At 34.9% G+C, this 14,458-nt stretch overlaps 1 protein-coding gene across 2 annotated transcripts in view; it reads right to left on the reverse strand.

Moving 5' to 3' along the window:
- The window catches only part of PTGIS (prostaglandin I2 synthase), a 50,786-nt gene that overhangs the window by 22,750 nt on the left and 13,578 nt on the right, over positions 1-14,458 (reverse strand). For both annotated transcript variants that reach the window (XM_051976559.1, XM_051976561.1), the window contains 2 exons: positions 13,957-14,102; positions 2,245-2,426 (listed from right to left, as the gene is read on the reverse strand). In XM_051976559.1, the coding sequence (XP_051832519.1) occupies positions 2,245-2,426; positions 13,957-14,102 (328 nt within the window). The remainder of the gene's footprint in view (positions 1-2,244; positions 2,427-13,956; positions 14,103-14,458) is intronic.

A 14,458-nucleotide genomic window follows, 5' to 3' on the forward strand; every position in this document is an offset into this window, starting at 1 on the left:
TTTAATATGTAGCACACTTTTATTTTTCTTCCTTTTTTTTTTTTTAGCAAACCATCAATATTGTTTTTTAAATTTTTCCATCCAAAAAAGTATAATCCAACTATATTTAATCTTCTTCCCTCCCTCTCTTCCTTCCTTCTTTCCTTCCTTCCTTCCTGATCCCTCTCTCACCCAAGTTGGAAGTATCAAATCTGCTGCCTTCTAATCATCAAAAAAGCTTTACCTTGTTTAGTTCCTGGTCTGAGCAGGCTTGGCCTTTCTTAGGCAATCCAGTGGGCTTCCATTTCTGGAAGCTCACCATATTAAGATCAGAAACAATGTTAACACCTGCTTAATTTAGCCCACTGTCACTAGCTAGGGCTTCCTAAATTCAAGCGACCCCCTAGCTTTCAGTCTCCTCAGTTGGTAGGGATTCTAATCTTGGACTACCATTGCTTATTTATTTCATTGTTTGACAAAAAAAAATTTTTTATTAAAACAAAACAAAAAGCACTTAACTATATCCAGGATATGGGCAGATAATCTTGAAGGTATTTCTCTTAGAAAGAATGTTTTGATTTTAACTTCTTGGTATGGTTTCAGAATTTAATATTACCACGGTTACTTAAAAGTTTTTCTGAGTTCTTGTGGCTAGAGTGGCTTTTTTGAATGAAGTCACTTTACAATTCTTTTCAAAGAACAATAATGATTTCTAAAAGAACATTGTATTAGAGATTTCTGTGGTAGCATTAATAGCCTGATCATTGCTATCCCTATGAAATAGTAGCTTCAAAAAAGAATCCAGAGATGATGAGCCATTTGTGGAAAAAGTAATTATACATTAATGGGAGATCTGATTGCATCCACCAGGGATCTAATCGAACATTGTCTCTTACTCTCTCACTCCCCTTCACTTATAACAAAACCTTGCTCCTTTGTCACCCCCTATCTGTTAATCATCACAGAAGAAACTAAAATATTTTACCCTATCAAGGAATAATCTATCCAGAGATGCAATTGAACTCTCTGTCTCTTCTGAGTAGAGAGGGAAGGAAAAAAGGAAGGGGATGGGAAGGAAAAGGAGAGAGAGAAGAGGAAGAGGAGAGGAAAGGGAAGGGAAGAGGAAAGAGGAAATAGTGTGGGACGGGGCTGGATCTAGAAACAAAAGCGTGAAGCATTCTGTAGGAGGAATCAGTTCTGGGCTTCTATTTCCCCTCTGGGACTGAACTACTGCCAGCTGCAAATCCCCTTACCCATTCTTAGAGGCTTTCCAGATACAGGATTAGAAGAGTGGGGCAGTGTTAGTAGCAATTCTCTCTGTATCCTGGTTTGCTGAGGGGCCACTTCTCTAGTTCTTAGAATGACAGGATTTATAGATGGATGAGTACTTAAAGACTCTGTGAGCAATTCTCAAAGTGTGCTCTGCAGACACCTGAGACCCCTTTAAGATATCCTTGAGCTCAAAACTATTTTTATAATAATACTAAAATTGTTTGTCTATTAAAAATCCATCTACCTTTTCAAACTACACATCTGTATGAGAGATAGCAACATTTTTGCCCCCCATTTATCTCACTGAGTCATTAAGAGGAAAGCAAAGCAAATAGTCATTATTAATTCCAGCGATTTTCTATTGCTTTAGAATAAAATGCATATTCTTCTTAGCTTTTAGAGCCTTACCCAATACAATGTAGGTTTCAAATCTTACTGGACATTTATTACTCTCTTTCTTGACTGTGAAATGCAGTCAAAGAGGTCTTCTTGTTCCTCAATCATGATTGTCTTTCATCTCTGTCTTTGCATTGGTGGTCCCCCAGACCATCTCATCTCCCCCTCATAGAGATACAGCCCAACCACCAACTCCTGTATGAAATCATTTCTAATCCCACCAACAGTAATGCCCTCCCTCCCAAATTATCCTAAATTTAGCTATTTCACACATAGTTCATGTAGATTTTGTCTATATTTCTGACTTACCTTCCCCATTAGAATGTAATTCATTATTGTACATGTTTAACATATTTTGGCTTACTTGCTATATAGGGGAAGGGGTGGGGGAAGAGAGGGAAAAAATTTGGAACACAAGGTTTTGCAAGGTTGAAAATTATCCATGCATATGTTTTGAAAATAAAAAGTTTTAATTTTTTAAAAATTTCATCCTTTGTACTTGTACCCCAGATTAGCACATTATCAGGCATGTAGGAGATGTCTAACAAATACTCAATGATCTGTTGTTGGAGTGTTTATACGTGTGTACAAACTCACCTGAGTGGCCCAGAGTTGAAGCAACATGGCCCTAGCCTGCATCTCCTCCCCAGCTCCCAGTTCCTCCAGATACTGCTGGTAGCTGTCCAGCCAGGCACTTCTGTGGGCCCTGCCGACCAGGCTTTGTGGGGAAAGAAGCTTCCAAAGATGGGCTTTTATCAGGGATGCTTTTTTCTTCTCCTCTGCAAGGAACATGTCACAAAGTCAGGACCTGTACCCAGCCTTTCCTGGCACACGGCAGGAAGGAGATACTTGTAAGGTTGTTAAAGGGGTCTCCTGGCCCAGGACTTCCACTTCCCTGGTCAAAGCAGTTCCCCATGTTAGGAAGACTGCCTTTATGGTACCTGGCTCTGAGGCCTGGGGTCTGGCTTCAGGAGGGACATGAGGGTCAGACCAGAGCTCATGGAGAGAAAAGACTAGTTCAGTGGCCTGGATCGGGGACCCTGACCACAACCTCTCCCTTCTCCAATCCACTCTTTTTGTTGCTGCCAAATTGAGAGTGCTAGAGCACATACCTCAGTCAAACTGAGACTTGTTGAAGAACTTAGCTTAAAAAGGCCATGGTTTCCCATTGCATCCAGGGCCATCCTGAGCTGTATCTTTCCACTAAGCTCACATGGCTCTGGAGGGAAAAGGGAAGCAGGTGACTTTGTCCAGCCCTCCCTCACTTAAATCCAACTCACTTGCAGGTCATGGCATCTCCTCCCTGATGTCATGGGTCTCTTTGAGAACAAAGTACAAACAACAATAAACTGACCATGTTGCTGCCCTGTTCAAGAGACCTGAATACCTTTTTGTTGTTCTGGATAAAATATAAACTCCTCTGGCATTTAAACCCGTTCCCAATTTGGAATCATCTATCTCTCCAGATGATTTCCCATTATTTATTCTCACACACTTAGTATTCCAGACAAACCAGCTTACTTGCTACTTCCCAGACACAACAGCTCATCTCTTGCCTCCTGACCAGCAGAGGCTCATGTTTGCAAGCAAACAGCTAAAGGATGGCTGCATCCCATCTAGCAACAGCATCCAGAAAGAATTTCTCCTCCATGTGGTCGTGCATCTTGGAGGTGGTCTACAGAGCTTTGTGAAGCCCCCGATAGGCAGGACCATCACAAGGGTGGGAGCCTAGAGACATTCGGGAATGTAAAGACCAAAATCCAGACAAAGAGGGCATCCCTCCTGGCCAGCAGAGAGAGGCTCAGATTTGCAGGCAACTGGCTGGAAGATGGCCACACCCTAACTGACCACAACATCCAGAAAGAATCCATCCTCCATCTGATCCTGCCTTTTAGAGGTGGCTGTTAATTGTTAATTGGATTATAAAAGCATAACTTGCCAATAACAGCAGTGTTTTCAATTATAGCTTTTAAAAATCCTAATATTATATTTTGAAATTAACAGGTTTAGTAACAGCTGAGCCAAATGATAATAAAAGTTTTTGCTGCATGATGGGAATAAAAAAAAGAAAAAAAAAAGAAAAGAAACCAAGAGACTTGGTTTCATGCCCTAACTCTGACAGTAATTAACTGTTTGAATTCAAGCAAATTATTTTACTTCTCCAAGCCTCAGTTTCCTTATCTGTCAAATAAGATGGTTGGATAAGATGGTCTCAAACATTTATCAGTAAACTGGTAAATGTTTAACAACTGACTCTCCTTTAAAAAAAATACACAAAATATTTTAAGTTTAATCAGCATTATTTTGAAATTTTAAAAATTAACTTATTGGTTACATTTTGAATTCTGAGTTTTCTCTCTGCCTCCCTCCTTCTCAAACCCACATTAGAGGCCAACATTTTATAACATGTATGCATGAGTGTATGTATGTATGTGTGTATATATGTATATATACATACACACAGATGCACACATGTGCGTATGCAACACATATATGTATATACACAGAGAATTATATGCACACATGCACATGTGCATATGCATACACACAAACATTACACACACACACACACACACACACACATAGGAGGGTGGGTGGGGAGGAACCATACAATAAATACTTCCATACAACAGTCTTTTTCTGGAGATGGATAGCATTTTCCTTCATCAGTCCTTCACAATTGATATGAATGATCATGTTATTCAAAATAGCCTAATCATTCACACTCTTCCAACAATACTACTGTAATACATCATAAATTATAATAATAATATGTTATCATATAATATATGTATATTATACATATGCGATCTGGTACTGCTAGATGTTATTTTGCATTTTAAAAATTAATTTCTTGAATGTAAACTGTTTGCATTTTTGTTTTTCTTCCCGGGTTATTTATAACTTCTGAATCCAATTCTCCCTGTGCAACAAGAGAACTGTTTGGTTCTACACACATATATTGTATCTAGGATATACTGTGACATATTTAACATATATAGGACTGCTTGCCATCTGGGGGAGGGGGTGAAGGGAGGGAGGGGAAAAATCAGAACAGAAGTGAGTGCAAGGGATAATGTTGTAAAAAATTACCCTGGCATGGGTTCTGTCAATAAAAAGTTATTTTTAAAAAATTTTTAAAATTAATTTCTTTGATATTCTTAACTTGTTGTTTTTCCAAATTTAATTCTGCTATTACTTTTTGTAGCTCAATGAAATAAATTTTTATAGTTTAATTGGGGTGGCACTCAATAAGTAAATTAGTTTAGGTAGAATTATCATTCTTATTATATGTTGGTTCAACCTACCCATGAACAATTAATGTTTCTTCAATGACTTAAATCTGACTTTATTTATTTTAAAAGTGTTTTATAATTTATATATATGTATATATATATATGTATATATATATATATACTTTCTTGGTTCTATTTATTTCATTCTGCAATATTTCATAAAAGTCTTTGCTTATTTTTCTAAAACCAACCTATTGGTCATTTCTTACAGCACAGCAAAATTCCATCATAATCATATATCACAACTTGTGCAACCCCAATTGATGGGTATCCCCTATATTTTCAATTCTCTGCACCACAAAGAAAGCTTCTGGCAATATTTTGGAACACAAAAGTTTTTTTTTTTCATTTTTCCCTGATCACCTTAGAAAACAGACCTAAAAGCCGTATTTCTGGGGTAAAAAGCATAGACAGTTTATAAACTCTTTGGGCATAATTCCAAATTGATCTCCAAAATGGTTGGATCAGATCACACAATTCCATTGACAGTGTATTAATATCCCAATTTCTCCATAGTTCCTCTAGTATTTGTCATTTTTTTTTTCTTTTCTAACATTTTAGCCAATCTAGTAAGTATGAAATGGTATCTCGGTTAATTTGCATTTTTCTAATAAATAATAATTTAGAGCACTTTTTCATATAATTACATTTAGCTTTGATTTCCTTTGAAAACTGTGCTTTATTTATATCCTTTAACCACTTATCAATTGGGGAATTGCTTATGTTCTTATAAATTTGACTCAGTTCTCTATATATTTGGGATGTAAGGCTTTTATCCAAGAAACTTATCTATAAGAATTCCACCCAAACCCTGCAATTTTCTTCTTTCTTTCCAATCTTTGGTTGTATTAATTTCATTTGTATAAAATCTTTTTAATTTAATGTAATGAAAATTATCCACTTTACACTCTATAACATTCTCTATTTCTTGTTTATTCATAAATTCTTCTCTTATCTACAAATCTGATAGGTAATTTGTTCCATGCTTCTCTAAGTAACTTACTATAGCTTCTCTTATATCAAAGTCATAGATCCATTTTGATGTTATCTTGGTAAATGAAGTAAAATATTGATCTATGCCTAGCTATTAACAAACTGCTTTCCAGTTGTCCCTGAAAATTTTTTTCCAGATAGTGAATACTTATCCCCAAAGCTTAGACCTTTACATTTATCAAACTCAAGGTTATTATAATCATTTACTACTGTGTATTATATACCTACTCTGTTCCACTAAACCACCACTTTATCCATTCAATTTCTTAGTCAGTATTTGAGTCAGTACTCGTTTATAATATAGTTTATGATCTGGTACTGTTTGACCTCATTTTGCATTTTAAAAATTAATTTCTTTGATATTCTTGACTTTTTTTGTTTTTCCAAATTTAATTTTGCTATTACTTTTTGTAGCTCAATAAAACAAATTTTGATAGTTTAATTAGGGTGGCACTTAATAAGTAAATTAGTTTAATGAAGAATTAATATTTCTTCAATTATTTATATCTGACTTTATTTAAAAAGTGTTTTATAATTTTATTTATGTAATTTCTGGGTTTATCTTGGTAGAGTACTCCCAGGTACTTTATATTGTCTATGGTTATTTTAAATGAAATATCTTTGACTAATTTTTTTCAGGCTTTAATATATAGAAATGCTGATAATTTATTTATGTGGGTTTATTTTTTATACTGTTATCTTGCTAAAATTCTCAAATGTTTAAATTAATTTTTTTATTAGTATCTAGGATTTTCCAAGTATTCCATCATATTATAAGCAAAAAAGATAGTATTATGTCATTCATTATTACCCATTCTGATTACTTTTATTCTATGTTTTTCTCATTACTATTGTTAGCATTTATAGTATAGTATTGGATAACAGTAATGGTAATGGGTATTCTTCCTTCACTTTTGATTTTACTAGAAAGGCTTCCAGCTTATTCCCATTACAGATAAAGCTTAATGATGATTCTAGGTAGGTGCTTCTTATTTTAAAGAAAAATCTATTCCTATCTATGCTTTCAAGTGTTTTCTAATAAGAATGAGTATTGTATTTCTGTTAAAAGCTTTTTCTGCATCTATTGAAATAATAATATGATTTTCTGTTGATTTTGTTATTGACATAACCAATTATGTTAACAGTTTTTTTCTTATTGAATTAGCCTTATATTCTTGGTATAAATCTCACTTGATCATAAAGTATAATCTTGTGATATATTAAAAATATATAATCTTTCTAATCAAACTAATTTTAATTATTATTAATTATCTACTAAAACTAATTAAAAACATAATCTTTCAGCTAGTATTTTGTATAGAACTTTTGCATCAATATTCATTAGTGAAAGTGGTCTATAATTATTTTTCTCTGATTTTGCTCTTCGTGGTAGGTATCAGCACCATACTTGTTTCACAATAGGAATTTGGTGAGAATATACAAATAACTTATTTAATATTGGAATTAGCTGATTTTTAAATGTTTGGTCAGTTCAGTTATAGATCCATCTCACCTTGATGCTTTTTTCTTAGGAAGTTTATAGCCTGTTCAATTTCTTTTTTTCTAAAATAAGTTTATTTAGATATTCTATTTCTTCTTCTGTTAACCTAGAAAGCTTGTATTTTTGTATCCTTCCATTTCACTTAGATTGTTAATTTTATCGGTACATAATTCGGCAAAATAACTAATAAATACTTTAATTTCATCTTCAATAGTGATGTATTCACCCTCTTCATTCTTGATACTAATGATCTGATTTTCTTCTCTCTTTTAAAAATCATATTAACTATTGATTTATCTATTTTAGTGATTCCCCCCTCCATAAAACTAGCTCCTAGTTTTATTTATTAAGTAAATGTTTTTCTTACATTCAATTGTATTCATCTCACCTTTAATTTTCAGGATTTCCAATTTGGTGCTTAATTGGGGATTTTTGATTTGTTCTTTTTCTATTTTTTAATTGGCTTTTCAAATTGTCTATCCAATTCATTGATCTGAAGCATATAAAGATAAATTTTTCTATCGCTTCTGCTACATTTTATAAGTTTTGGTATATTGTCTCATTATCATTCTCTTTCATAAAGTTTTTTGTCTCTGTAATTTGTTCTTTGATCCACGCATTCTTTAAGATTAGGTTATCTAGGATTCAGTTAATTTTTAATCTTTGTTTCCATAGTCCTTTAGTAAATATAATTTTTATTCTAATATGACCTGGAAAGAATGCAATTAATATTTCTGCTTTTCTGCATTTAACTTTAGAGTTTTTATTCGCTAATATAGGGTTAATTTTTGTAAGGGTGGCATGTACTATTGAAAAAAAAAGTATATTCTTTTCTATTCCTATTCAGTCCTCTCCTGAAATCTATCATATTTAGCTTATGTAAGCCTTTTTTTTTTTTATCTCCTTGATTTCTTATATTTTAGTTACCTGGTTTTGAAGGCAAAAGTTGAAGTCTTCCACTTTCTGGTTTTGCTATCTATTTCTATCTGTAATCCATTTATCTTTTCCTTTATAAATTTAGGTGCTATAAATTTATAACATTTGATTTATAACATTCATCAAATGTTAAAAATATAATATATGATGAATATATGATTGCTATTGATATCAATTCATTTAGCTATACCTTTTATAGTTTCCCTGCTTATCTCATTTAGTTGAATCTATTTTGGCTTTAATTTTGCCTGAGTTTATGAAAGCTACACCTGATTTTTTTCTATACCAGCTGAAACATAATAAAATTTACTTCAGCCTTTTATTTTTATTCTGTGAATCTCTCATTTTATGGTATGTTTCTTGTAAACAATATATTGTTCTGGATTTTGATACATTCTACTATCTGTTTTTATTTTTATGGGTGAATCCATCCCATTTACATTAAAAAATTTAATTATGTGTTGTTGTTTCCTTCTATTCTATTTTCCCCATTGTTGTTTATCCCCCTTCTCTCCCTCCCTTTCTCTCTCCTCCCTATCGCATCCCTCCTCAGAAATCTAGCTTACTCCTGATCACTTTCTCTCTTATTTGCACATTTTTCTAAGAATCTTTTTCTTATCCTATCCCCATGCTCTCCTATTTCTCTATAAGTTAAGATGTGTAATACAACTACATGTATATGTTACTTCCTCTTCAACCCAGTTCCAATGAGAATAAGGTTCCTATGCTTCCTGCTCTCTACCCCATCCTCTCCTCCAATGTAAAAACTTTTCCATTCACATTTTTTTGGTACAAAATAATTTGGTCCATTTTAACTCTCCCAATCCAATTTTATTTTTTTAGGATTGTTCTATCATAATCAACTCAAATCCAAGCCATTTAAATATGTATAATTTTTGTAATTACCCTAATAATAATAACATTCTTAAGAAGTACAGATATTATTTTCCATGTAAGACAGTAAATAGTTTAAACTTATTAATGGATGTAGCATTTCATATTTATGTTCTTGTGTTTCTCTTGATTTTTGTATTTGAATGTCAGATTTTCTGTTCAGTTCTGGTCTTTTTCTCAAGAGTGTCTAAAAGTCTTTTAATTCACTAAATAACCTTTTTTTTCTTGCAGGATTACACTCAATTTTGCTTAGTAGGTGATTCTTGGTTACAAATCCTGCTCCTTTGCTCTTTGATATATTTTATATTGCATGTCTTTCAGTCTTTTAATTTAAAAGCTACTAAATCTTGCATTATTCTAATTGTAGCTCCACAATATTAGAATTCTTTCTGCTTGGCCTGGGATCTTTGAAACTTAGCTATAATCTTCATGTGAGTTTTCTTTTTGGTATGTCTTTCAGGTAGTGATATGTGGATTTTTTTCAATAGCTATTTTTTATCCTTTAGTTTTAAAACTTCATGGCAATTTTACTCATTTTTTTGAAGTATAATGTCTTGATTCTATTTATGATCATGACTTTCAAATGGTTTAATAGTTCTTATGTTATCTCTTTTTTATTTGTTTTTCAAGTCAGTTATTTTTCCAATGAGGTATTTCATGCTCTCTTTTTTTTTCTATTCTTCTGATATTGTTTTGTTATTTTTTGATGGTGTATGAAATCATTAGCTTCTTTTGCCTAATTCTAATTTTTAAGAAATTATTTTCTTCAGTAAATTTTTTGGATCTTTTTTCCAATTGGTTGATTTTTTTTCATAATTTCTTATTTCTTTTTCCAATTTTTCCTCTACCTCTTTTAATTGACTTTTAAAGTTTTTTTTTAAGCTCTCCCATGAATTCTTTTTGGATATGTGACCTTTTTACATTTTTCTTTGAAACTTTATAAGTGGTTGTTCTGGCTTTATTGTTTTTTTCTATGTTTGAGCTCTAATCTTTATCGCCATAGTAACTATATGTTCTTTTTCTGTTGTTTATTTTACTGGCCTATTTCTTGGTTGTTAACTTCATCTTAGGTTTTGGTTCTACTCCTGGGGAATGGGGGATAATGTTTCAGGCTTCAGACTTTTTGCACTATTTTCAGAGCTCTATCTGGGGTTCTTTAACTTTTTGAGTCTTCCAAAGTGCTGTGATTCAAGAGAAGTGTGCTCACTGTTCTTCTGGCTTATTTTTTGGTTTTATGTGATCCCCAAGTACTTCTCTCCTCTCCTGAGCCACAACCAGTTCTCCCACACTGCCTCTACAAATGCTTTCATTTCCTGAGGTCCTGAAAACACACCATTGGCCTCCATGCACTTGCAAGCATTAGTCTGCCTTGGCACCAAAACCAGGGACTGCAGTCTCCTGCAAATGATCAGAACCAGGCCCCTGCCTCCCAGGACCCACAGCAGGAACTCCAACTCTCTGCAACTGCACTCATCAATCATAGCTGCTTCTCTTTTCCCAGAGCCACAGACTGGGACTGGGTTGGGTTAACATGCCAGGCTCCTCAACCAGTGCCAGAAGAAGGCCCCTGCATTCCACTGTCAGTCACTTGATTCTACTCTGTCTATGGAGTGAAAGTTCTCAAACCACCAAAGCTACCTCTAAGGCTTGCTGTTTTCTGATGCAGCAACAATTCAACTTCACTCTTGGTCAAACTCCCACCCAGTAACTTAAGTCTTTCCTTCTACTACTCCCCTAAGTATTCTTAGGCTGAATGACTGCTTTAGCCCAACTTCTGCCACTTTATTATTTCTGCCACTTTAAGATTCAACTTGAAGCACTGTTTTAAGGGGATTTTTGAGGGTAATTTAGGAGAGCCAGGTCATTTCCTGCCTTATTCCATCATATACCCACAATGTCAAATCTTTTATTCTATATATAACATTTTCTCCTTCGTTTTCTTAAATCTAGATAATCAACAAACAATAAATCAAGTTCAATTCTATAGCCTTTATCAATTTCTGAAGCATAGATTTCTCACATTAAAAATTTAGCAATTAACTCTTAGGATCATATTCCTGCAACCATCTTTTTCCTGCTCATAACCTGATCTACGAATAGCTCAATGACCAGAAAAACCTTTCCCAACATTGCCACCTGCTGACCATTGTTGGAATTCCCTCCTTATTCCAAATGGAAGCCAGATTGAATTTATTTTAAGAAACTATAAAAGTGTCTATTATATGTAGGCAGGTACTTAGGTAGGTACTTAGGAAATAAGGACAAAAATGAAACAGTCCCTTCTTTCAAGGAGTTCATGTTCAAAAGGGTTTATAACACATGCATAAATAATTCAATTCAATTCAACGTACACTAATTGACAACAGACTTGTGTGTCAGGTAATGGAGACACAAATTAATAATAATAATAATAAAGGATACAGTGCTTGCCTGCAAGAAACTTATGTTTTACAGGGGGAAATATGTTTATACATATATACATATGTGTATATACATGCATAAATGAAATAGAGACTGAATGAATACAAAATAATTAGGAGAGAGGAATGGAGAGCAGTAATAATTGGGAATATTTAGTAAGGCTTCCTATAGGAGGTGGTACCCATTTTTTTCTCTGAAGGAAACTGGGAAATCTACAAAGCTGAAGTGAAAAGGTACATATTTCCAAATATGAAGAACCGCCTACACAAAGGTACAAAGGTACAAGATGGAATGTCATGTACTGAATACAGGAAGTAGGTCAACTGGCTAGAATGCAAATAAATTTCAGGACAGGAAAAAGCATTAAAACCTAGGAAAATCAAAAAGGAATTTCTGTAAGAAATAATATCTGAGGTAAGCCATGAGAAAAGATATGGATTCTGAGTAGTAAATATGAGAGAAGCATGAGAGATGGCCTAAGCATATGCACAGAGGATAATAAGTAGGATTTTAAGGTTAATAAAGCATATTACAAATATTTCTTGACAGCAATCCTGAGAGGTGAGTGCTATTATTGTCCCCATTTTACACATGAGAAAACTGAGGCTGAGAGTGGGTAAATTACTTGCTTAAAATCACATAGGTAAAATGTATCCGAGGTTCTATTTGAATTCAGATCTTTCTGACTGTACGTCTTACACTCTCTGCATGGAGTCACATTGCTTATAAGATAGAAATGAAGAGAAGCCAAATTTAAGAGTAGCATGAGGGACAATCTATAAAACAGGGAGTATACAGGGAACTAGCACAAAATAGACTTGGGAGGAAGGTGGGAGATAGATCACAGAGGATTTTTAAATGCCAGACCAAGAGTCTGTATCTTGAGCAGGGAAGCAATATGGTGAAATCTATGCCTTAGGAATTTTAATTCAGAAGCTGCATGGAAGTGGACTTCAGGGAGGAAGGACTGGATGTTGGAATACCTATTAGGAAGCTACGGCAATAGTTCAGGCATAGAGGGATAAAGACTTGAATCACAGTAGTGTCTGTGAGAGTAGAAAGAAAGGGATAGATATAGGAAATGTTGTAGCAGGGTTAAAGAATGGCAAAGTGAGCTTGAAGAGAGAAGGTTTAGAATAGCCACTGTGTAAAGCACATGAGAGGATAAATCACAGATCAGAAAGGATTGCCATGGAACTGGGAAAGCCATTGAGATTAAGTAACATAAATATGGAAGGAATCCTGTTGGCACAGTGTTATGACTTTGCCCCCAAAGCAGCATATAAGTGGGAATGGAGGAAGATGACAGGGGTAACACTCAGAGCTAGGGATTGGTAAGGCTTACAGGATCGGGGGATAGATGTTCCAAGGATAGAGAAGAGTGTTTAATTGGATTGTCTCACCATAGACTGTAAAGGGAGTAAGCCAGAGTCATGATGAAGAACTGGGAATAAGGGGAATCAGAGAAATGGAGGTGAAGTGGTGAAGATGTAGAATGGATGTAGGACAAATGAGAAAGACATGAAAAGGTAGGAGTTTGTTATTCGAGAAAATTCAATTATGGATTAGGAGATGGTAAGATAAAGGGCATGACCTTAGAGATGGCCGAGTCCACAGAGTAAAGTTGAAATTCACAGAAGTTAGAGATGGATGAACTGAAAAGCTTAGGTGATCCAGGATCCATCTTCATGTATGTTCAATCCAGACTTGTAAGTATGTTAAGGTCCAGAGGAAAACATTACATGGAGATCAGCAAATGACTCTGATAAAGATCTGGACTGGGCAATCTCAAAGGAAGATGGATTGTTAAGTGATGACAGCAGAAGAAGGGTCTGGAAGAGGTAGCAGAGAGCAAGGAATATGTCTGAGAGGAATACCCAATAGTGGGGAGCACTGCCAGAGAGGCAAAGTCTTCAGAGAAGGAGGGAGGGAAAGAGGGAAGTCCCCTTCCAAATTCACAGCTCAACAACGCCATGATACAATGCCTCATCAAGTGCCTTTCACTTCCATCTACATGGAATCTCATGTAAAGTTTTCATGGACAGTGAAAAACAGACTGACACAGTCATGGGGATGGATGAAGAGAAAGTTAAGGGGATTCTGCCCTGAGGGCTGGAGCCTCAGGGGAAGAGGCAATTGTAGTCAGAGTTCTAGATTTTCCCAGGCTGCTCAGGGAACAGCAGTTGGGTACAAGAATATTTTCCCCTCTGTTTCCTCATCATCTTGGGGTTCAGTTCTCTCTCCTACCGTAGGTATTCCAGTACTCACCTCCTGACAGAGAGTTACGGGCAAGTTTCATCAGAAGCTGGTCTAGCTGATAGAAACTCTGGAAAACTTTTGCAGAGTGGGCCCGATCTCGAGCTTGGCTAACTGGATCATCACCTTCAGTGCCAAACAGTGTCAGGTAGCCGGCTCTGGTTGGCAAGACAACATAAAAGTATGAACTAAACTTCGGCCTTACTCTGGGTCAACATTCACCTCTAAAGTCTTTTGGCAAATCAGAATCAAACATTTCACTATGTTCTCAGATCCTTTCCAGTTCTGATATTCTACTTTAAATGTTCTAACATCCCTTCTACCTCTAAAAGTCTATGTTTTCTGTGCTAGATTCTTTTCTAGGTTTAACACATTATCTTCTTTTTTTTCTAGGGTCCATTGCAAACCTGACATTCTATATTTTTGTTTTTAAGGTCCTTTTCAGTTCTAATATTCTGTATTCTATGTCTTAAGGTCTATTTCCAACTCTGGAATTCTATGTTCTAAGGTTCCT

Source organism: Antechinus flavipes, chromosome 2, assembly GCF_016432865.1.
Source record: "Antechinus flavipes isolate AdamAnt ecotype Samford, QLD, Australia chromosome 2, AdamAnt_v2, whole genome shotgun sequence".
NCBI classification, from domain to species: domain Eukaryota; kingdom Metazoa; phylum Chordata; class Mammalia; order Dasyuromorphia; family Dasyuridae; genus Antechinus; species Antechinus flavipes.